Source organism: Procambarus clarkii, chromosome 9 (genome assembly GCF_040958095.1).
Source record: "Procambarus clarkii isolate CNS0578487 chromosome 9, FALCON_Pclarkii_2.0, whole genome shotgun sequence".
NCBI lineage: Eukaryota > Metazoa > Arthropoda > Malacostraca > Decapoda > Cambaridae > Procambarus > Procambarus clarkii.
Window position 1 is genome coordinate 7,578,677 of NC_091158.1, and position 25,071 is coordinate 7,603,747.

Here is a 25,071-nt window from a genome sequence, read left to right on the forward strand (position 1 = left end):
TTTCAATGTCTTCAGCCGAGGTAATTTTCATACTGATTTTTGTGTCATCTGCAAAGGATGATACGAAGCTGTGACTTGTATTTTTGTCTATATCTGATATGAGAATAAGGAAAAGCAGCGGTGCAAGGACTGTACCCTGAGGTACAGAGCTTTTAACTGCGCTTGGACTAGATTTTATATGGTTGACCGTTACTCGCCGAGTCCTGTTTGACAGAAAACTGAGTATCCAGCGTCCTACTTTACCGGTTATTCCCATTTTGTGTGCTATCACTCCATGGTCACGAGTAATGATTGTTTGCTGTTTTGGTATAGGTAGTATTTTTATTAAGGTAAGAGAGTCGATACACACCGATATAACAATAGCATGATGCAGTATGTCAAATGAACAAATCCACAAGAGTTTGCAATTCTTTTAACCCTATTCATGCCACAGTTGACTAAGGCGTGGCTGGGAACGTAGTGTGCATAGGTTCGAACCCTCATCACAGAGGGAGCCGGTCGGCCGAGCAGACAGCACACTGGACTTGTGATCCTGTGGTCCCGGGTTCGATCCCGGGCGCCGGCGAGAAACAATGGGCAGAGTTTCTTTCACCCTATACCCCTGTTACCTAGCAGTAAAATAGGTACCTGGGTGTTAGTCAGCTATCACTGGCTGCTTGCTGGGGGTGGAGGCCTGGTCGAGGACCGGGCCGCGGGTACACTAAAAAGCCCCGAAATCATCTCAAGATAACCTCAAGAAGATGGTCATATTTATCGAAAGCCTTTGCGAAGTCCGTGTATATCACATCAGCATTCAGTTTTTCATCTAATGCCTCAGTGACTTTGTCGTAGTGATCAAGTAGCTGTGAGAGGCACCATCTTCCTGTTTGAAATCCATGTTGGCCTGGGTTGTGAAGGTCATTGGTCTCCATGAAATTGGTGACCTGACTCCTAATCACTCTCAATTTTTTTTATTATGTGCGACGTTAGTGCAACTGGTCTATAATTCTTTGCCAATGCTTTGCTCCCTCCCTTGTGTAGAGGGGCTATGTCTGCTACTTTAAGTGCATCTGGTATCTCCCCCGTGTCCAAGCTCTTCCTCCACACTATACTGAGTGCCTGTGCTATCGGCACTTTCACTTCGATAAATCAAACTTAAATTCATGTGTGCAGTTTATTATCTCGGTAAAGTACAAGTAAGAGGTTGTTGACACTCCTAGTGTGCAATAAGCAGTAAATGTAGTGATTGTATTATTGTTACAACCATTATTATTGTTTCTTCTGGTTTATAATCATTACCATTAAGGGAATGGGAGGCTGACGGGTATTATGGAGTAGAGAGGAAGGGAAAGATCTCCATACCAGCCTCCGGAACCCCCCACCCCCCACACACAGCCCCAGGAGGGGGGGGGGAGGGGGGGAGGGGCAAACAGGAACAATACAGAAGGCGTTATGGACATCAAATACAGAACAGCCCGGCGGCCATTTCTCGGCGGTGGTCGCATTTCAGACGCTCAAAGGCATCACCCTGAGAGCCAACCCGCCACGCTCGAACGGGGGTCCTCGCCCTAATGATCGGGTATCCTAAGAGCGGGAATGCCAGGTCGATGGTGGCGTCCGAAATTGCATTGTGGTCCCCTTGGTCCTGTAGCCGATTTGCACATTAGTGATCGGTCAGTTCCCACACCCACGCCCCGGCGCCCACCCACCCACCCACCCACCCACCATGGGCACGCTATTCACAAAGCCGTGTTTGAGGTTCGGATTTTATTTATGTGTGGGTATTTATGGGATGGTGGGAAGGTGAGGGGGTATATGCTGAGGTATGAGGGATCGGTGAGGGAGAGAGGGGGGGGGGAGGGTGAATGAGGGGTGGGTGAGGACTGTTAGGGGTGGGTATATGTGTGGGTATTTAGTTATGTCTACACACACATGCTTAGGTATATGTACAGATGTGTGAGCCTGAGTACACATAACTAGGCCATTCGGATACACGTAGGCCTATGGGAGTTAAAAGTTCATCTGACTACATATTGTGAATAATTGTATAAGTTTTTACACCGGCACCCACACTACACCCAACACCGGCACCCACACTACACCCAACACCGGCACCCACACTACACCCAACACCGGCACCCACACTACACCCAACACCGGCACCCACACTACACCCAACACCGGCACCCACACTACACCCAACACCGGCACCCACAGCTACACCCAACACCGGCACCCACACTACACCCAACACCGGCACCCACACTACACCCAACACCGGCACCCACACTACACCCAACACCGGCACCCACACTACACCCAACACCGGCACCCACAGCTACACCCAACACCGGCACCCACAGCTACACCCAACACCGGCACCCACAGCTACACCCAACACCGGCACCCACACTACACCCAACACCGGCACCCACACTACACCCAACACCGGCACCCACACTACACCCAACACCGGCACCCACAGCTACACCCAACACCGGCACCCACAGCTACACCCAACACCGGCACCCACAGCTACACCCAACACCGGCACCCACAGCTACAGAAAAAGTCCAAAGGTATGCCACTAGGCTAGTCCCAGAACTAAGAGACATGAGGTACGAGGAAAGGCTGCATGAAATGAACCTAACGTCACTGGAAGATAGGAGAGCTCGGGGAGACATGATCACGACCTACAAAATTCCAACAGGAATCGACAGGGTAGATAAAGATAAATTGCTTAACACGGGGGGGGGGGTTCTCGAACAAGGGAGGACACAGGTGGAAACTGAGTACCCAAATGAGTCACAGGGACGTTAGAAAGAATGTTTTCAGTGTCAGAGTAGTTAACAAGTGGAATGCATTAGGCAGTGATGTGGTGGAGGCTGACTCCATACACAGTTTCAAATGTAGATATGATAGAGCCCAATAGGCTCAGGAATCTGTACACCACTTGATTGACAGTTGAGAGGCGGGACCAAAGAGCCAAAGTTCAACCCCCGCAAGCACAACTAGGCGAGTACACACAACCACTTATTACCATTACCCCTTTACAAAGTGAGGTATACACCCTAACCCTCTGCACTCCAACGAAAAAAGTCCCCGGGTTCGATTCCCTTGGTGGATTGAGACGTTTATGCAAAGTTTTATTTTACTCTGCTAGCTGCCTCTTCTTCACCTAAATGGGTGCCCGGGAGTCATACAACTGTTGTGGGTGGCTTTCTGGGCGAGGACAGTAGTAAACCTCGGTAAACCTCGACATGTCTAACGGCCTTCCTGTTCCAGACATTGGGAAAGGGGGGGGGAGGGCGGGGGAGGAAATCCACCAGTCCCCCCCCAAACACAAATCCCTTACCCCCTCCCACCCTCTCATTCCCCCAACTGCATCACCTTGTCCCCCCTATGTATGATAACTTAACCCCCATCTACATGCCTCCCCTGTACCACCATCACTCAGGCCACCCTTTTTCACCCCTCTGCCCACTTTGTCCTTCCTCCTCCGTCCCCAAACTTCCCTTCCCTCCCCCTCCTGCCCTAGTGTGCCCCCAGCGGTCATCATGAGGTATACAACGACACACACACGCAGTGACACAGTTGAAACAAAGGGACAATGAGAAGCCTTCTATAGTGTACTGTGGAGAGGCCAGTGGAGAAGCCTTCCGGCCTCGCCCTGTCAACAACACACACACACACACACACACACACACACACACACACACACACACACACACACACACACACACACACACACACACACACACGCGCACACACACACACACGCACACACACACAATTCTAAGCCAGCACATCAAGGAACCAACAAGAATGAGAGAAGATGAACCAGCCATGCTCGATCTGATATTTACCCTAAATGAGTGGGATATAAGGGAAGTTAAGATGGAAGCACCCTTGGGAATGAGTGACCACAGTGTATTGAGCTTTGAGTACCTGGTAGAGCTAGGAATTATCTCCCCCAAAACAGAACTAGGAAACAAAAGGCTGGCATACCGAAAGGGGAACTATGAGGAGATGAGAAGTTTCCTAAGGGAAATACCTTGGGACACAGACCTCAGAGCTAAGTCTGTACAAGATATGATGGACAATGTCACCCAAAAGTGTCAGGAGGCAGTAAACAGGTTCATCCCGTCCCAAAGGGAAAAATCCGAGAAGCAAAAAGAATCATCCATGGTATAATAGGGCATGTATGGAAACAAAGGGACTGAACAAAAGGGCGTGGAGGAACTTCCGGAATAACAGAACACCAGAAAGCAGAGAGAGATACCAGAGAACCAGAAATGAGTATGTTAGGGTGAGAAGAGAAGCAGAGAAAAATTATGAAAATGATATAGCAAACAAAGCCAAGACCGAACCAAAGCTACTCCATAGCCACATCAGGAGGAAAACAACAGTGAAAGAACATATAATGAAAATTAGAACAGGCGAGGACAGGTATACAGAGAATGATAAAGAGGTGTGTGAAGAACTCAACAAGAGGTTCCAGGAAGTCTTCACAATAAAACAAGATGAGGTCACTGTGCTAGAAGAAAGGGAGGTAAATCAGGCGTCCTTGGTTCGAAATTATGAGTGAGATGGTCAAGAGACACCTGCTGGATCTGGATGTTAAAAAGGCTGTTGGTCCAGACGGGATCTCGCCATGGGTACTGAAAGAGTGTGCAGAGGCACTTTGCTTGCCACTCTCCATAGTGCATAGTAGGTCACTTGGAGACGGGAAACCTACCAGAAATATGGAAGACGGCGAATGTGGTCATAATATACAAAAAGGGCGACAGGCAAGAGGCGCTGAAGTACAGGCCAGTGTCCTTGACTTGTATACCATGCAAGGTGATGGAGAAGATCGTGAGAAAAAACCTAGTAACACATCTGGAGAGAAGGGACTTCGTGACAAATCGCCAACATGGGTTCAGGGAGGGTAAATCTTGCCTTACAGGCTTGATAGAATTCTACGATCAGGTGACAAAGATTAAGCAAGAGAAGGCTGGGCGGACTGCATTTCCTTGGATTGTCGGAAAGCTTTTGACACAGTACCGCATGCGGCTGGTACATAAGCTGGAGAGACAGGCAGGTGTAGCTGGTAAGGTGTTCCAGCGTATAAGGTAATATCTAAGCAATAGGAAGCAGAGAGTTACGGTGAGGGGTGAGACCTCAGATTGGCATGAAGTCACCAGTCGAGTCCCACAGGGCTCTGTACTCGGTCCTATCTAGTTTCTGATATATGTAAATGATCTCCCGGAGGGTATAGATTCATTTCTCTCAATGTTTGCTGACGATGCCAAAATTATGAAAAGGATTAAAACAGAAGAGGACTGTTTGAGGCTCCAAGAAGACCTAGACAAGCTGAAGGAATGGTCAAACAAATGGTTGTTAGAGTTTAACCCAAGCAAATGTAATGTAATGAAGATAGGTGTAGGGAGCAGGAGGCCAGATACTAGGTATCATCTGGGAGATGAAATTCTTCAAGAGTCAGAGAGAGAAAAGACTTGGGGGTTGACATCACGCCAGACCTGTCCCCTGCAGCACATATCAAGAGGATAACATCTGTGGCATATGCCAGGCTGGCCAACATAAGAACGACATTCAGAAACTAGTGTAAGGAATCATTCAGAACTTTGTATACCACATATGTCAGGGCAATCCTGGAGTATGTAGCCCCAGCATGGAGTCCATATCTAGTCAAGGATAAGACTAAACTGGAAAAGGTTCAAAGCTTTGCCACCAGACTAGTGCCCGAGCTGAGAGGTATGAGCTACGAGGAGATGACTACGGGAATTAAACCTCACTTTGCTGGAAGACAGAAGAGTTAGGGGGGACATGATCACCACATTCAAGATTCTCTAGGGAATTGATAGGGATAGATAAAGGCAGGCCATTTAACAAATGGGGCACACGCACTAGGGGACACAGGTGGAAACTGAGTGCCCAAATGAGCCACAGAGATATTAGAAAGAACTTTTTTTAGTGTCAGAGTGGTTGACAAATGGAATGCATTAGGAAGTGATGTGGTGGAGGGTGACTCCATACACAGTTTCAAGTGTAGATATGATAGAGCCCAGTAGGCTTAGGAACCTGTGCACCTGTTGATTGACGGTTGAGAGGCGGGACCAAAGAGCCAGAGCTCAACCCCTGCAAGCACAATTAGGTGAGTACAATTAGGTGATTAGGTGAGTACACACACAGAGGTGAAGATACATGGAGAGCTAAACTCTTGAAAGTGGCAACAGGGAACTTTGAGCCAACATGTCAGGGAACCCACAAGAATGAGAGGCAATGACGAATCAGCTTGACTCTACCTGATATTCACCTTGAATGAGTCAGAAATAAGGGAAATCAAATTTGAAGCCCCCCCCATAGGAATGAGTGGCCACAGTGTATTGACATTTGAGTATCTGGTAGAGGTAGGGATAACCTATCCAAGGATGGGATCGGAAGTAAAAAAGAGTAAATTACCGAAGAGGAAAATATGACGAGATGAGAAACTTCCTAAGGGGAATACCATGGGAAACAGAACTCGGAGAAAAGACTAATGCTTTTTGCGCTACCGCTCACAGGACGTGCAGGCCCGAAACTCAATCGACTTGAGAATGGTCCAGGACGGACCGAAACGTCGTCGTCCCTTCACCATCTAGTGTGTGGTCTGGTCAACATACTTTAGCCACGTTATTGTGACTCATCGCCCGCTAATGCGTATTAGTGGCTTTAGGTATTGTATGTACTATCTCTATAAATCCAACATTATGTTTGTAAATCATCTATGTATGTACTTCCTGAACAAAAAAATTGAATTTGAGTGGGGTGCACAATAAACTAGCCGCCTCCGGCGGCAACAATCAATGTCACCCAGAAGTGCCAGGACACTGTAGATAGGTTTATCCCCGTCCAAATGGAGAAAAACGAAAAGCAACTGAAGAATCCATGATTCAACCAGGAATGTAAGTTAGCAAAGCAATTGAGTAAAAGAACATGGAGAAACTACAGGAATAACAGAACACCAGAGAGCAGAGAGAGATACCGGAGGGCAAGAAATGAGTACCTCAGAGTGAGGAGAGAAGCAGACATAGTATGAAAATGACATTACGAGTAAAGCCAAGACCCAACCAAAACTGCTCCACAGACACATCAGGAGGAAAACAGCAGTGAAGGAACAAGTGATGAAACTGAGAAAAGGGGAGAATAGATACACAGAGAATGACAAGAAAGTATGTGAGGAACTCTACAAGAGATTCCCGGAGGTCTTCACAAAAGAACGAGAAGAAGCCCCTGCACTAAATGAGGAGCAGGCAAACCAAGCAACCTTGGAGGAATTTGACCTCACCAGTGATGAGGTCAAAAGGAATCTGTTGGCGCTGAATGTGACACAGGCTGTTGAGCCTGACAGAATTTCATCGTGGATACTAAAAGAAGGTGCAGAAGCACTAAGTGTGCCACCCTCTATGGTGTGTAACAGGTGTTATGACCCCCATGTAGCCTGGGTGGAACGAGTCTACCCCAGTGAAAGTTATTCTGCCTTCCGAACCTGATTGAGAGGTCAGAGGAAAGATGTATATATTGAGTAAACATCAGTGAGTAATTTCAGGATACAAGCAGAGGATGGGCGTTGGTAATAAGTGACGTGAAATGACATGTCAATACTTTGGGACGTGAAGTGACGCTAGCAGTAGGTCGTGACCTCACTGGAGTCGCAACTGTCGTCAGAGGTGGTTGTACTTCGTTGATTCTCCCGAAATAAGGAAGAATATAGTTCCCTGTGTTAGTGGTGAAGTGAAGACTACTTGTCTACAAGTGTGAGGAGGCTGTTGGGGACATACACCATTTCTCTGTGATTTTGGTATATTAGAGGTGACCTGCAAGTGAGTGTTGGTCGTGCCTTGGTGAAACTAATTGTTGTGCCTTCAGGAGGTAGAAAGTAAGTAGGCGTTTCTGTTGTGGAGCCTGCCGGGCGACGTTGTGAACTCAAGTCGTGGACTGGAGGAAGCCTTGTGAGGCAGTCCTGGAGCATTTTTGTGGGCGGCCTATGTGAGCGCCATGTTTGAGCTCCAATGAGTGAGTGTCCTCACGTCAGAGATTTCGGCGGTTTGTTTGGGAAGGGGTTGGTGGAGAAACTTCGAGGTTGGAGAAGAAGTTGAAGTAGGAACTTCGAGGCTGGAGAAGAAGTGTATGCTGAACTCTGTGGTAGAGCCGGTCGGCAGGTTGGACAGCATACTGGACTTGTGATCCTGTGGTCCCGGGTTCGATCCCGGGCGCCGGCGAGAAACAATGGGCAGAGTTTCTTTCACCCTATGCCCCTGTTACCTAGCAGTAAAATAGGTACCTGGGTGTTAGCCAGCTGTCACGGGCTGCTTCCTGGGGGTGGAGGCCTGGTCGGGGACCGGGCCGCGGGGACACTAAAGCCCCGAAATCATCTCAAGATAGAGCAGAACTCCATATTCAGGAGTTGATTTCAAGCAGTGTACAGGAGCCACACGTGTCTCTGTGGAATCAGTGGTGAAGCGCCACTGATGTCGGATTAGGACTTCGTTGTGCAGCAGATTGGGAGAACTGCAGAAGTGCCTTTCCTGATATTTTGAGGACCTAGAGATATGTATTAGCGGTGAGTCTCTAGGAGCAGAACAGAGGTTCATGGTGGACACACACAATTGTATAAGGGGAGTACTTGGATGCTTATTGGCATGTAAGATGCAGTGTAAGGTGACAGATTGATTTCTTCTTTTGTTGGGGGATACTTATGTAGATGTTTCTGATGTTTTAGCCCTAAGCTGAGTTTTTTTTTTTTCTTCGGTTTTACTTTTAGGGCTGAGGATACAGTATTGTTGTGACAGGATATCAGCCCCATTAAGTAGTAAGTGGTAAGCCACGAGTTGAGTAGCCACTTGACATGGACAGTTGGTGAAGCCAATTGTCTATATCAATGATAGTGGAATGCTACCTGGTTGTAGCAGTTTAGAGGTACCATCTGGGAGGTGAAATCCTGCAAGAGTCAAATAGAGAGAAAGATCTGGGGGTTGATATCACACCGAACCTGTCCCCAGAGGCCCACATCAAAAGGATATCATCAGCGGCATATGCTAGATTGGCCAACATAAGAACTCCCTTTAGAATCTTGTGTAAGGAATCGTTCAGGACCCAATATACCACTTATGTCAGACCAATCCAGGAATATGCAGCTCCAGTCTGGAGTCCATACTTAGTTAAACACAAGATAAAGTTAGAGAAGATTCAGCGGTATGCCACCAGACTCGTCCAGGAACTGAGAGGTATGAGCTACGAGGAAAGGCTAAAGGAGCTGAACCTCACGCTCTGGAAACCAGAAGAGTAAAGGGAGACATGATAACCACCTACAAAATTTTCAGGGGAATTGACAGGGTGGACAAAGACAAACTCTCTAGCACGGGTGGAACACGAACAAGGGGACACAGGTGGAAACTTAGTATCCAGATGAGCCACAGAGACATTAGAAAGAATTTTTTCAATGTCTAGAGTAGTTAACAGATGGAATGCACTAGGAAGTGATGTGGTGGAGGCTGACTCCATACACAGTTTCTAATGTAGATATGATAGAGCCCAGTAGGCTCAGAAATCTGTACACCAGTTGATTGACGGTTGAGAGGCGGAACCAAAGAGCCAAAGCTCAACCCCTGCAATCACTATTAGGTGAGTACACATAGATGTGGGCCTGATAGCCGAATGGACAGCGCTCTGAACTCGTAATCCTAGAGTCCGGGTTCGATTCCCTGTGATGACAGAAACAAAATGGGCAGAGCTTCTTTCACCCTGATGCCCCTGTTACCTGGCAATAAATAGGTTCCTGGGAGTTAAACAGGTATTACGGGCTGCTTCCTGGGTGTGTGTATGTGGGGGGGGGGGTAAATTAGTTAGTAATAGTTGATTGATTGACAGTTGAGAGGAGGGCCGAATGAGCAGAGCTGAACCCCCGCAAGCACAACTAGGTGAAGTACAGGCTTCTACCACAGCCACAATGTATGCATCTATAAATTGAGCTTGTAAAATCATCTTAATGACCTTCAGTGGTTAAGTGTTTAATATCAAACTAGTTTCTATAGAAGTTATCTTACCCTGTCAAAGTAGGAGAGACATAGTTGTATGTATATAGGTACATATGTGTAGGTACAAGTGTGTATATATGTATATGTGTGTGTGTTTTTGAATACAGGGTATGTGTAAGCTAGTCAGAATTGCATTTCTCCTTTGTAAACGCACATTAACGACGCAATGTAAAAAAGACAGCTCGAACACCGTTTATGTAGAACAGACGTAAATATGTGTATTTATGTATGTAGGTTATATTAGCATTTTAATAGGACTACAATAACCTTCTGTGGTTGATTGTTCAATAAACCCTGAACTACTATGTTTAACACATCTCTAACCCTGTCCATGGAGGACAGAAGAAAATGTATATATGCTGGTTAGCATTGTAAATGTGTGGCCACGTCTGTGGTAGATAATAATAATAATAATAATAATAATAATAATAATAATAATAATAATAATAAAAACAGCCAGGTAAAAATATACAATTCTTCCCTCGGTGACTTTTTAAAATTATAATTGATTTCCAGTACTCGTATATGGATAGATTATCTGTAATAGGAAAGCTAAAAGTAGTATAAAATTTATCTTAATTATTAATGAATAATTAATGGTAATAATTAATAGGAAATCATTGATATAAAAATATGTTCATGGCTCTAGTGACATCTGGCAGCTCCTGCTGCTCTAGATGACATTAATGAAGAAAATCCCTGGCCGGCTGGGACCTGGCCGGCTGGGACCTGGCCGGCTGGGACCTGGCCGGCTGGGGCCTGGCCGGCTGGGACCTGGCCGGCTGGGGCCTGGCCTGCTGGGGCCTGGCCGGCTGGGACCTGGCCGGCTGGGACCTGGCCGGCTGGGACCTGGCCGGGATCCCTCCCTGGCCAGCTGGGACTTGGCCGGCTGGGACCTGGCCGGCTGGGACCTGGCCGGCTGGGACCTGGCCGGGATCCCTCCCTGGCCAGCTGGGACTTGGCCGGCTGGGACCTGGCCGGCTGGGACCTGGCCGGCTGGGACCTGGCCAGCTGGGACCTGGCCGGGATCCCTCCCTGGCCAGCTGGGACCTGGCCAGCTGGGACCTGGCCGGCTGGGGCCTGGCCGGCTGGGACCTGGCCGGCTGGGACCTGGCCGGCTGGGACCTGGCCGGGATCCCTCCCTGGCCAGCTGGGACCTGGCCAGCTGGGACCTGGCCGGCTGGGACCTGGCCGGCTGGGACCTGGCCAGCTGGGACCTGGCCGGGATCCCTCCCTGGCCAGCTGGGACCTGGCCAGCTGGGGCCTGGCCGGCTGGGGCCTGGCCGGCTGGGACCTGGCCGGCTGGGACCTGGCTGGGATCCCTCCCTGGCCAGCTGGGACCTGGCCAGCTGGGACCTGGCCGGGATCCCTCCCTGGCCAGCTGGGACCTGGCCAGCTGGGACCTGGCCAGCTGGGACCTGGCCAGCTGGGGCCTGACCGGCTGGGACCTGGCCGGGATCCCTCCCTGGCCAGCTGGGACCTGGCCAGCTGGAACCTGACCGGCTGGGACCTGGCCGGGATCCCTCCCTGGCCAGCTGGGACCTGACCGGCTGGGACCTGACCGGCTGGTCGACGACGACGACCCAGCACTGGGAAAGGATACGAGCGCGAGCTGGGGCAGAACGTCGGAGGGTAGCAACAGTCCCCCACCAGCCCAGTCACTTCGGGTATCGAACGCCAACCTGCAGGAAGCGAAGCCATCCTTTACCATCCCAAACTAAAACCCCCATTTGGAAACCCGGCCATTGCCACAACCAATCACCTAGTGTAGTCACAGTGGTAACCCTCACCGCTGTAACTAATTTAACACGCCCAACGCATCTACTAACCAAAGTAGGCCTAGAACACCTAAATGAAGACAAAAGAAAAAAAATATTATTTTAGGCATTGCTTTGAAGCACTTGGACTAGAAGGTGGTGAATTACGAAGCAATAAGATGCTTATCTAACATACTAAGAAGGTTAGGTAAGGTCGGTGTTTTCTATGAAGCTTTTCAAGGTCAACTAAAATATTCACAATAAATTAGTATGTCACATATGCACTTATTTAATAAGTCAATAATGACTGTATGAAAGTGCGAGAACGGGTTGAGCTGCGAGCCTCTCCTCTTGTAGGTCAGCCATATTAAGACATGTCGGTACCTGAATACACCGTGACACCCCTCCCCTACCCCATGACAACCCCCCCCCCCTACCCCATGACAACCCCCCCCCCTACCCCATGACACCCCCCCTACCCCATTACACCCTCCCCCAACCGGGCGATTTTCATGAAGTTTGAAATATTGATCGTGTTATCCGTAGACTCGTTTAATAATTTCAGATCATTATATCTCTGTATGACTAACCATCCTGCGAGATGGGGACTTGTATTACCACTGCTACCTTATTCAATCTTGTGTTGTTGATATCCTCAAAATGCATCCGGAGTCTGCCAGTGCAGACCGCTAATCACATGCCTCTGTATGACTAACCATCCTGTGTGATGGGGATTTTATAGCATCACCTAGTTAGCTTTTTTGACACACTGTACTCCACTTCATATAGTCTAGGGTAGCTGCACTAATGCAGATGTACCTAATATGTTAATAAAAAAAAAAAAAAATTATATAATAATTTATATGAGACAGGGGAAAGGTGGAAGGGAACTATCAGGAGAAAGCGCCAAGCCATTAGACTATATAGCCCTTGGAAAGAGTCAGGATAAGAATTTGGGATGGGACGGAGGGAAGGAATGGTGCCCAACCACTTGAACGGTCGGGGATTGACCTGCATGAAGCGAGACCGTCGCTCTACCGTCTAGATGGACTGGAGAGGGGGAGAGGGTTGAAAGGGGAAGGATAGGGATAAGGGGGGATGTTGGTGGATCAGGGGACATTGGGAGAGAAATGAAAATGGGAGTGGGACACTGGAAGAGAAAGAGGTGAGGAGATAGACACGAAGGAACAGCCGGGTAACACTCCCAAGCCATACAGGAGAATCCTGTAATCCTCCTGTAATCCATACAGGAGAATCCTGTAATCCTCCTGTAATCCATACAGGAGAATCCTGTAATCCTCCTGTAATCCATACAGGAGAATGTTCACTTGTCTTTCCAAGGATGGAGGCCAGACATTTGGAGCTAGGCTTATCAAATTTTTCAAGATGATACATGGGGGGTATGGGAGTGTCATAAGCTAGTCGGAGTCGGCCTCACTGTCACCCTTTAAGATGCATCTGGTACATGTATTAGTATATATCACCAGTCATTATGTATTGATCGGTGCAAGACCTATGAGCCAGTGGGAAGGTGATGCATTTGTGGTTCAAGTTCAAGTATGTTTATTGAGATAAGCAATAAATACATCTCAAAGGGATAGAGTAGCTTAGGCTATTTCTACCCCCCTTTTAACTTTCCCGAGATCAGTGCATAATGTTTTGCAATTATTCAGCCAGCAGGTAGCCAGTGGCAGAATTGTCATGGGATCAGTATTTTTTTTTTTTTTGAGATATATACAAGAGTTGTTACATTCTTGTACAGCCACTAGTACGCGTAGCGTTTCGGGCAAGTCCCTGGAATACGATCCCCTGCCGCGAAGAATCGTTTTTACAACCAAGTACACATTTTACTGTTGCGTTAAACAGAGGCTACAGTTAAGGAATTGCGCCCAGTAAATCCTCCCCGGCCAGGATACGAACCCATGACATAGCGCTCGCGGAACGCCAGGCGAGTGTCTTACCACTAACACCACGGAGACTGCATGTAACCAAGACGTGCAGGTCTCTCTTGAACTGTGGTAATCCTGACCCAACCCTGTTGTGCTTGTACCCCCATAAAGGAATTAGGGAGCGAGGATTGATGAGTATCTATCTCCATCTATCTCCGATAGCCCCCAAGCATCTCACCTCCAACTTCGAATAAACAAAAAGATATTCTGATGTATAGATACACTTGGGGTGGTCCCTGGCACTGCCCATGTACCCTCTTGGGGTGGTCCCTGGCACTGCCCATGTACCCTCTTGGGGTGGTCCCTGGCACTGCCCATGTACCCTCTTGGGGTGGTCCCTGGCACTGCCCATGTACCCTCTTGGGGTGGTCCCTGGCACTGCCTATGTACCCTCTTGGGGTGGTCCCTGGCACTGCCCATGTACCCTCTTGGGGTGGTCCCTGGCACTGCCCATGTACCCTCTTGGGGTGGTCCCTGGCACTGCCCATGTACCCTCCCCTCGTCCTCCCTATACTCGCCTCTCCCGCTCCTCCACTCACCCTTACCCTCATCCTCCTTCCCCCTGGCACTGCCCATGTACCCTCCCCTCGTCCTCCCTATACTCGCCTCTCCCGCTCCTCCACTCACCCTGACCCTCATCCTCCTTCCCCCTATGTAACCCCCCTGCCTCCCCCTCCTAAAACCCCGCATCTGCTTAACCCCCCTCTTTCCTTTCATAAAATATAATATTAAGGAGTAATGAAAGTAGTGTGTGTGTGTTTTTAAGGAAATAAATTTCTCTGATTATTCAGATAAAAAATTATGAGAAAAATTATTTAGATTATTAGAAAAAAGTCTTTTACCTGACGTCTCCACCAATACTTCGTATTTCACAAGAATTGAATTCGTAAGAATCGGACAGGCGGCGCGAAAAATTAATATTTCTTAAATCATTTAACTTATGCTTACCTTGACCAGTCTATGTCTGTCACGAACCCCAGACCATTTTCCCTACAACTTTGAGTAACGCTAGCCCTAAGCATCTGACCTTCGAAAAGACAAAACACATTGTTATACTTACATATTTGAAATGTTAAATATTTGTTAAATTGACTATTTCCACCTCTCTCTCTCTCCCCTCTCTCCCTCCCTCTCTCTCTCTCTCTCTCTCTCTCTCTCTCTCTCTCTCTCTCTCTCTCTCTCTCTCTCTCTCTCTCTCTCTCTCTGTCTGTCTCTGCTTCTCTCTCTCTCACTCCCCCCCCGTCCCCTCCCCCTCTCGTCATCTTGGCCTCGTGTCCAAGCAGGCAGCTCCCGCCGTGGCAAGAAACAGCCGTCGTGGCCCCAGGGGTCACCTCCACAGTTGCCCCAAATCAACTATTGTAAGGCTCAAATGTCGCAAGGTCGTATTCATAGCGGTGGTGGGGGCGGCGAGGGAGCCAGTCACCGCCCGAGACGACCCCATGCTTAAGCCTGTGCTGGTGTGATTGGCTCAAAGGATCATTCAATCTCCCTCCTCAAGCAGTGTTTGTTGATGGTAATGTACACCAATATCAACCAGTTACATCTAACAAAAAAAAAAAAAATAATAATAATATTAGTTTTATTTTGGCTTTGTGGTGGCAAGTTTGTGACTTGGCGAATTATCTAGACAGCTGCTGCGCTCAATGTTGGATGTGTTCCATGTTGTGTTGACGGGTTGACGGTGTGGCGATTGTAGACGGCAGAGCAACAGTCGGTAACTGGAAAGGGGGGGGGGTACTGTAATGACCTTAATTGTTTGTAAAGTGGTAAACCATGGTATGGTTAATGGCATCTCTTAGCTGGCGTATCATGCCTTTACTCATGTACTCATTCTAACGCGCTAGTTCACAAATCACTTCAACTTCCTCTTTACCTCTTTACATCTCTCCTCTCTTCCCTTCTATCTCTCCATCTCCCTCTCTTCCCTTCTATCTCTCCATCTCCCTCTCTCTACCTTCCCTCTTTCCCTGAAGTGCACCTGACACACTAACACCATCTTATTTCACAACTCACAACAAAAGAATCACCTCAGTGAGGTGATTCTTAATAATACTCACTGATTAGTATTAAAGTATGATAATTAGGATGATCTTACATGCCCCATGATGAAAAACATCTCTATCCTCTCCCCCCAGTCCATCACCCTTCCGCAAACATTATCCTCTTCCATCCGTATCAACCATTTATTTGACCTCACAAACTTCCCCTTTCTCTCCCCATTTCAACATACCTTACCTTCACCTCCCAGCGAACATTCCAGAACTATGCTCCCTTACCCTACAATATATTTCCCTCCCACCCTTACCCTACCTCACCCTTTTTCCGGTTAATGGGGTGTGTGGGTATTTCATCACAAGCTTGTCCCTAATCGTCTTCATGTGCGACTGTTCCTGCTTGCTTGCTGGCTTGCTTGCTGGCTTGCTTGCTGGCTTGCTTGCTGGCTTGCTTGCTGGCTTGCTTGCTGGCTTGCTTGCTGGCTTGCTTGGAGCTCTGGTCATGACCGGTTTTTGACAATCATATTTTTTTGTTTAGCATATACCCGTTGACTGGACACCGACAGCCTATACTATTTTGGTCACTTAAACATATATCCTCTTAATATATCCTAAATTTACTTGTCCATATCACTTTTTTTTAAGCTGCGATCTCTTATTGACAGCCCCGTCCTGTGTGCCTGTCAATAAGAGATAGTTCCATTTACAGGTTCGTAACCATGTGTAACTATATGATGTAGTATATTAAAAACTTGTGAAATAGGTGTTTAAATCTATAAATTTAGACCTATTGCCATAGGCAAGATCGTCTGGTTTGTGTGGCAGTGAATATTAGCAGCATTTTTTTTTTGTAATTTTGCCCCGAGGGGCGAGATGATTGGGCAGCGCCACTCATCGTATGAGTGGTCATACAGGATGAGTATGCCATCATGTGGGTCATATGGTGGCAGTGGTTAATTAATAAGTTCTTTGTGTGTAGCATTTCCTTAGGGAAGGTACCACTAGGTCCAGAGTGCAACCACCAATGGTACACCATATTTCAGTTCGTATTACATTGCATCTAAATTACCAGTGTTACAGTAACTTGTATCATCAAGGTTTGACCTCAGTAAAGTGTTGCCAAGTGTAACCAGTAGGAAGTGTTGCTCAGTATTAATCAGTATCGTCTAGGGTTAATATAATCATGTGTTACACAGGGAGAGGGAGGGAAGGGGGTGGGGAGAGAGAGTGAGCAAGCGTGAGTGTGTGTACTCACCTAGTTGTACTCACCTAGTTATGTTTGCGGGGGTTGAGCTCTGGCTCTTTGGTCCCGCCTCTCAACCGTCAATCAACAGGTGTACAGATTCCTGAGCCTATCGGGCTCTGTCATATCTACACTTGAAACTGTGTATGGAGTCAGCCTCCACCACATCACCCCCTAATGCATTCCATTTGTCAACCACTCTGACACTAAAAAAGTTCTTTCTAATATCTCTGTGGCTCATTTGGGCACTCAGTTTCCACCTGTGTCCCCTTGTGCGTGTTCCCCTTGTGTTAAATAGACTGTCTTTATCTACCCTATCAATCCCCTTCAGAATCTTGAATGTGGTGATCATGTCCCCCCTAACTCTTCTGTCTTCCAGCGAAGTGAGGTTTAATTCCCGTAGTCTCTCCTCGTAGCTCATACCTCTCAGCTCGGGTACTAGTCTGGTGGCAAACCTTTGAACCTTTTCCAGTTTAGTCTTATCCTTGACTAGATATGGACTCCATGCTGGGGCTGCATACTCCAGGATTGGCCTGACATATGTGGTATACAAAGTTCTGAATGATTCTTTACACAAGTTTCTGAATGCCGTTCGTATGTTGGCCAGCCTGGCATATGCCGCTGATGTTATCCGCTTGATATGTGCTGCAGGAGACAGGTCTGGCGTGATATCAACCCCCAAGTCTTTTTCCTTCTCTGACTCCTGAAGAATTTCCTCTCCCAGATGATACCTTGTATCTGGCCTCCTGCTCCCTACACCTATCTTCATTACATTACATTTGGTTGGGTTAAACTCTAACAACCATTTGTTCGACCATTCCTTCAGCTTGTCTAGGTCTTCTTGAAGCCTCAAACAGTCCTCTTCTGTTTTAATCCTTCTCATAATTTTAGCATCGTCCGCAAACATTGAGAGAAATGAATCGATACCCTCCGGGAGATCATTTACATATATCAGAAACAAGATAGGACCGAGTACAGAGCCCTGTGGGACTCCACTGGTGACTTCACGCCAATCGGAGGTCTCACCCCTCACCGTAACTCTCTGCTTCCTATTGCTTAGATACTCCCTTATCCACTGGAGCACCTTACCAGCTACACCTGCCTGTCTCTCCAGCTTATGTACCTTATGTTGTGTGTGTGTGTGTGTGTGTGTGTGTGTGTGTGTGTGTGTATACTCACCTATTTGCGCTTGCGGGGGTTGAGCTCTGGCTCTTTGGCCCCGCCTCTCAACTGTCAATCAACTGGTGTACAGATTCCTGAGCCTACTGGGCTCTATCATATCTACATTTGAAACTGTGTATGGAGTCAGCCTCCACCACATCACTGCCTAATGCATTCCACCTGTTAACTACTCTAACAATTAAAAAGTGCCTTCTAACGTCCCTGTGGCTCATGTGGGTACTCAGTTTCCACCTGTGTCCCTTTGTTCGCGTACCACCAGTGTTGAATAGTTTATCCTTGTCTATCCTGTCAATTCCCCTGAAAATTTTGTAGGAAGTGATCATGTCTTCCCTCACTGTTCTGTCTTCCAGTGTCGTAAGGTGCATTTCCCGCAGCCTTTCCTCGTAACTCATGCCTCTTAGTTCTGGGACTAGTCTAGTGGCATACCTCTGAACTTTTTCCAGCTTCGTCTTGTGCTTGACAAGGTTCGGGCTCCATGCTGGGGCCACATACTCCAGGATTGGTCGTACGTATATGGTACACAAGATTACAAGATTCTGAACGATTCCTTACAGAGGTTCCTGAAAGCTGTTCTGATGTTAGCCAGCCTCGCATATGCCTCGCATCAGACGTAATTCTTTTTATATGGGCTTCAGGAGACAGGTTTGGTGTGATATCAATTCCTAGATCTTTCTCTCTTTCCGTTTCATTAAGTACTTCATCTATTCTGTATCTGGCCTCATGTTTCCACCGCCTAGTTTCATTACTTTGCATTTACTCGGGTTAAACTTTAGCAGCCATTTGTTGGACCATTCATTCAGTCTGTCTAGGTCATCTTGTAGCCTCCTACTATCATCCTCAGTTTCAATCCTCCTCAAAATTTTTCCATCATCGGCAAACATTGAGAGAAACAATTCTATACCCTCTGGGAGATCATTTACATACATCAGAAACAGAATTGGTCCAAGGACTGACCCCTGCGGGACTCCACTAGTGACATCACGCCAATCCGAGACCTCACCCCTCACAGTGACTCGTTGTCTTCTGTTGCTTAGGTACTCCCTTATCCAATGGAGTACCTTCCCTTTCACTCCAGCCTGCATCTCCAGCTTTTTCACTAGCCTCTTGTGTGGTACTGTATCAAAGGCTTTCTGACAATCCAAAAATATGCAGCCTGCCCACCCCTCTCTTTGTTGCCTGGTCGTAGAATTCAATTAGCCCTGTGAGGCAGGACTTGCCATCCCTGAACCCATGTTGATGCTGTTACAAAGTTCTTTCGCTCCAGATGTTCCACTAGCTTTCTTCGCACAATCTTCTCCATCAGCTTGCATGGTATGCAGCTTACGGACACTGGCCTGTAGTTCAGTGCCTCCTGTCTATCCCCTTTTTTGTATATCGGGACTACATTAGCTGCCTTCCAAATTTCTGGCAGTTTCCCTGTTGCCAGTGATTTGTTATACACTATGGAGAATGGCAGGCACAGTTCTTCTGCTCCTTCCTTTAGTATCCAAGGGGAGATTCCATCTGGGCCTATAGCCTTTGTCACAGCCAACTCTAGTAAACACTTCTTTACTTCCCCACTGGTAATCTCAAACTCTTCCAGTGGTTCCTGGTTAGCTATTCCCTCTCTTATCTCTGGAATCTCTCCTTGCTCTAAGGTGAAGACCTTATAAAATTTCTTATTCAGTTTCTCACACACTTCCTTGTCGTTTGTAGTGAATCCTTCTGCCCCCCTATCCTTATATTCATTACCTGTTCCTTTACTGTTGTTTTTCTCCTGATGTGGCTGTGCAGCAATTTAGGTTGAGTCTTTGCCTTGCTTGCGATGTCATTTTCGTATTGTCTTTCTGCCTCTTTTCTCATCCTGACATATTCATTCCTGGCACTCTGATATCTTTCTCTGCTGTACTCACCTAGTTGTACTCACCTAGTTGTGTTTGCAGGGGTTGAGCTCTGGCTCTTTGGTCCCGCCTCTCAACCGTCAATCAACAGGTGTACAGATTCCTGAGCCTATTGGGCTCTGTGTGAGTGTGTATGAGTGTGTGTAAAGAATAACTGAACCATTCATTATCTTAGTATTCCCACACGCCTGGCCCCAAGAAGAGTAGTGCGAGTAGTAGTAGTAGTAGTAGTAGTAGTAGTAGTAGTAGTAGTAGTAGTAGTAGTACGAGTAGTAGTAGTTTGAGGATCAGCAACAACAAGGGTATTGCAAATTGGGTTGAGTTGTCCGGTGCCATATTTGGAGGATTGACCCTTCACACAATACGACCCTCGGCCTCCCCCCCTCAAGGAAGATGGCACACACACGCGTGTGTGTGTGTGTGTGTGTGTGTGTGTGTGTGTGTGTGTGTGTTGAAGGTGAGGTGGGGGGGGGGGGGGAGGGGAGCCAGGTCACGCCCTCTCCTCGCTAGGTTAAGAGCCATTACCGGTGTCTTGGCCCCGAGCACCAGTCTGACTCTTACTCAAGTGACTCACCATTTGCAACTTTGTTTCTTTCCCTCCTCCTCCACCTGCCCCCCCCCCTTTCCACTTTGTTGATCCCCCCTCTTTCTTCCTTGCTCCTTTCTCGTCTTCATTTTTTTTGTTTAGGTTTATTGCTCAATTTTTTTTCGTATTTAGTTGAAGTTACAGAAATATCCGCAACAGTTTATTCCAAAATGCTTTCGTTTTTCCTTCGTCTCTTCCTTCGTCTCTTTCTATTCCCCCTTTTTTTTATTTTTATGTCTTCCTCCTCCACGTTCATCTTCCCTCTTCTCTCCCTCTTCGCTCCCTCTTCGCTCCCTCTTCGCTCCCTCTTCGCTCCCTCTTCTCTCCCTCTTCTCTCCCTCTTCTCTCCCTCTTCTCTCCCTCCTCGCTCCTCTAACTAGTTAACTGTTGTACCACTTGCACAGTTATTTCTTGACCACCTCTTGACATGACACACATACATCCACATACTCTGTGCATGTATGTATGTATGTATGTATGTATGTATGTATGTATGTATGTATGTATGTATGTATGTCTCTCTCTGTCAGACACAGTCTATCTGTGTGTGTGTGTGTGTGTGTGTGTGTGTCTGTGTCTGTGTGTGTGTGTGTGTGTGTGTGTGTGTGTGTGTGTGTGTGTGTGTGTGTGCGTGCGTGCGTGCGTGCGTGCGTGCGTGCGTCTCTGCGTCTCTCTCTCTTTTTCTTTCTTTCTCTGTCTGTCTGTCTGTCTGTTTGTCTGTCTGTCTACTTTCTTCTTTCTTCTCCCTTGCACTTGGATCCGTCTTCTGCTTGCAACAGGTGAAAATGTCAAACCATTTACAACTCTAATTATCCTTTGCGCGCTCTATCCTACCCCCATCCTCTCTTTCTTTGTTCTCTCCTTTTCTATCCACTTTCCTTTAGCTATCTTCCCTCCCCAATCCTGCTCCTCTTCCTCTCTCCTTCTCAGGAGGAGGAGGAGGAGGAAGAATTATCAATGTATCTACTACCATACGAACTAAATTTTCTCTCGTCCTCCTCCTTTGCCTCTTCCTACCTACACTCCCCCTGTCGCCCCATTCATTTTCTCCCATCAGCCTCTTCTCCCACCACCTCCGCCCTATTTTAACCCCTCTTCCCTGCCCTACTCTCACCTCCCCCCATCTCCTCTCTCTGCCAGGGACGAGGGGTCAGGGACGAGGGGTCAGGGACGAGGGTCATTCAGAAGCTGCCAGTGCTCAAGGGGACCCCCACGGTGGGTCTAGCTCTAGTTAGTCTCTCTCTCCCCTCTCCTCTCCTCTCCTCTCCTCTCCTCTCCCTCCCTCTCTCTCTCTCTCTCTCTCTCTCTCTCTCCTCTCTCTCCTCTCCTCTCCTCTCCTCTCCCTCTCCTCTCCCTCTCTCTCTCCCTCTCTCTCTCTCCCTCTCTCTCTCTCCCTCTCTCTCTCTCCCTCTCTCTCTCTCCCTCTCTCTCTCTCCCCTCTCTCTCTCTCTCTCTCTCTCTCTCTCTCTCTCTCTCTCTCTCTCTCTCTCTCTCTCTCTCTCTCTCTCTCTCTCTCTCTCGTCCTAGCTTAGTTTCCGCGTAATCTAATAATGGTTAGCCATGTATCTTGCCACTGTGCTTTTAAGCCATAAAACCATATACTCGCGCCTGCCAAGACATCAGGGTGATGGAGTGTCTTAAGTCTAAGTGTCTATGTCTGCCTGCCTTCCTCTCGTCTATTTAATACAGTTTGCATATATAGAATTTGAATAAATAAAGCCATATCTGCTATAGCCGTCTTCCAGATGGCATGTGTGTAATTGTACACACATGCCATCCGCCACATCCGCCAAATTGTTTTTATTCGCCAGCTCCTAGCGCCCAAGAGGCTCCTAGCGCCCAAGAGGCTCCTAGCGCCCAAGAGGCTCCTGGTGCCCAAGAGGCTCCTAGCGCCCAAGAGGCTCCTGGCGCCCAAGAGGCTCCTAGCGCCCAAGAGGCTCCTGGCGCCCAAGAGGCTCCTAGCGCCCAAGAGGCTCCTGGCGCCCAAGAGGCTCCTAGCGCCCAAAAGGCTCCTGGCGCCCAAGAGGCTCCTGGCGCCCAAGAGGCTCCTAGCGCCCAAGAGGCTCCTAGCGCCCAAGAGGCTCCTGGCGCCCAAGAGGCTCCTACCGCCCAAGAGGCTCCTGGCGCCCAAGAGGCTCCTAGCGCCCAAGAGGCTCCTAGCGCCCAAGAGGCTCCTGGCGCCCAAGAGGCTCATGGCGCCCAAGAGGCTCCTAGCGCCCAAGAGGCTCCTAGCGCCCAAGAGGCTCCTGGCGCCCAAGAGGCTCCTAGCGCCCAAGAGGCTCCTAGCGCCCAAGAGGCTCCTGGCGCCCAAGAGGCTCCTGGCGCCCAAGAGGCTCCTAGCGCCCAAGAGGCTCCTGGCGCCCAAGAGGCTCCTAGCGCCCAAGAGGCTCCTAGCGCCCAAGAGGCTCCTGGCGCCCAAGAGGCTCCTAGCGCCCAAGAGGCTCCTAGCGCCCAAGAGGCTCCTGGCGCCCAAGAGGCTCCTGGCGCCCAAGAGGCTCCTAGCGCCCAAGAGGCTCCTAGCGCCCAAGAGGCTCCTAGCGCCCAAGAGGCTCCTAGCGCCCAAGAGGCTCCTGGCGCCCAAGAGGCTCCTAGCGCCCAAGAGGCTCCTAGCGCCCAATAGTCTCCTGGCGCCCAAGAGGCTCCTGGCGCCCAAGAGGCTCATGGCGCCCAAGAGGCTCCTGGCGCCCAAGAGGCTCCTGGCGCCCAAGAGGCTCCTGGCGCCCAAGGGACTCCTGGCGCCCAAGAGGCTCCTGGCGCCCAGAGGCTCCTGGCGCCCAGAGGCTCCTGGCGCCCAGAGGCTCCTGGCGCCCAGAGGCTCCTGGCGCCCAGAGGCTCCTGGCGCCCAGAGGCTCCTGGCGCCCAAGAGGCTCCTGGCGCCCAGAGGCTCCTGGCGCCCAGAGGCTCCTGGCGCCCAAGAGGCTCCTAGCGCCCCCCAGTGGCTCCTAGCGCCCCCCAGTGGCTCCTAGCGCCCCCCAGTGGCTCCTAGCGCCCCCCCAGTGGCTCCTAGCGCCCCCCAGTGGCTCCTAGCGCCCCCCCAGTGGCTCCTAGCGCCCCCCAGTGGCTCCTAGCGCCCCCCAGTGGCTCCTATCGCCCCCCAGTGGCTCCTAGCGCCCCCCAGTGGCTCCTAGCGCCCCCCAGTGACTCCTAGCGCCCCCAGTGGCTCCTAGCGCCCCCCAGTGGCTCCTAGCGCCCCCCAGTGGCTCCTAGCGCCCCCCAGTGGCTCCTAGCGCCCAGAGGTGTCGGCCACAAGCCACAAATGTCAACCAGTTCAGCCTTTCTCTAAACTTGAATATTAAGCTGCGATGATTCTTTCATTTATTTTCCACACGTGCCAACGTTTGGAACGTGTGTATTTCCAGCTTAAAAGTGTTGTTCACTGTGTACGTAAGTACATATAGCACGCACACATCAGGGGGGAAGAGAGCGACACCTCTCATTCAGAACCCTGTATACTACATATGTCAGACCAATCCTGGAGTATGCGGCTCCACGCTGTGGAGCCGCATACTCTCTAGTGAAGCACAAGGCTAAATTGGAGAAAGGTATGCCACCAGACTAGTACCGGAGCTGAGGGGTATGAGCTTCGAGGAGAGACTACGGGAACTGAACCATTACGTCGCTGAGAGACGAGAGTTAAGGTAAACATGATCACCACATACAAAATGATGGAGGATAACGAGACGGAGAATGATGTAGAAGGGAAAGAAGGTTGAGGGAGGAGGACAGTGAGACACAATAACAAAGAAGGGAAAAAACAGGGATGACTGGAGAAAGATTAGAAGTGGGAGGGGTACTTAAGGAGACGCGCATCAAGAATCGGGAGCGGAAAAGAGAAATATGGGAGGGGGGAAGAGCAGGATGGAAAGGGGAGAGGAGAATAGTGGTGAACGACGCCGAGAGTTGGAGCGGCGTGACCATGAAGCCGAGTGGCTAAGCCCAAGACCAAGTCTTCAGCTAAGCCGCGATTAACAAGCGCTAACCATTGTCACGTGTTGCAGTGTCTTGTGAGGAGTGTTGCAGCGTCTTGTGAGGAGTGTTGCAGTGTCTTGTGAGGAGTGTTGCAGCGTCTTGTGAGGAGTGTTGCAGTGTCTTGTGAGGAGTGTTGCAGCGTCTTGTGAGGAGTGTTGCAGCGTCTTGTGAGGAGTGTTGCAGCGTCTTGTGAGGAGTGTTGCAGCGTCTTGTGAGGAGTGTTGCAGCGTCTTGTGAGGAGTGTTGCAGCGTCTTGTGAGGAGTGTTGCAGCGTCTTGTGAGGAGTGTTGCAGCGTCTTGTGAGGAGTGTTGCAGCGTCTTGTGAGGAGTGTTGCAGCGTCTTGTGAGGAGTGTTGCAGCGTCTTGTGAGGAGTGTTGCAGCGTCTTGTGAGGAGTGTTGCAGCGTCTTGTGAGGAGTGTTGCAGCGTCTTGTGAGGAGTGTAGCACGATGAC

General features: G+C 49.1%; 1 protein-coding gene across 1 annotated transcript; it reads left to right on the top strand.

The window, feature by feature from the left end:
• Positions 1-7,145: 7,145 nt before the first annotated feature.
• LOC123766043 (fibrous sheath CABYR-binding protein-like) lies at positions 7,146-23,269 on the top strand. Its single transcript, XM_045754888.2, has 3 exons — positions 7,146-7,430; positions 20,239-20,365; positions 22,461-23,269. Exons 1-3 carry the CDS (start codon positions 7,146-7,148, stop codon positions 23,267-23,269), a joined length of 1,221 nt encoding a protein of 406 aa, XP_045610844.2.
• The last annotated feature ends 1,802 nt before the right edge of the window (positions 23,270-25,071 follow it).

What these genes read in the sequence shown, in the direction of transcription:
- LOC123766043 (XM_045754888.2), top strand. Translation starts at nt 7,146, where the DNA reads ATGAAACTGAGAAAAGGGGAGAATAGATACACAGAGAATGACAAGAAA. An exon ending in TAAGTGTGCCACCCTCTATG is followed by an intron (nt 7,431 to 20,238) that starts GTGTGTAACAGG and finishes TCATTATCTTAG; the next exon opens with TATTCCCACACGCCTGGCCC. An exon ending in GAGGATCAGCAACAACAAGG is followed by an intron (nt 20,366 to 22,460) that starts GTATTGCAAATT and finishes TTTATTCGCCAG; the next exon opens with CTCCTAGCGCCCAAGAGGCT.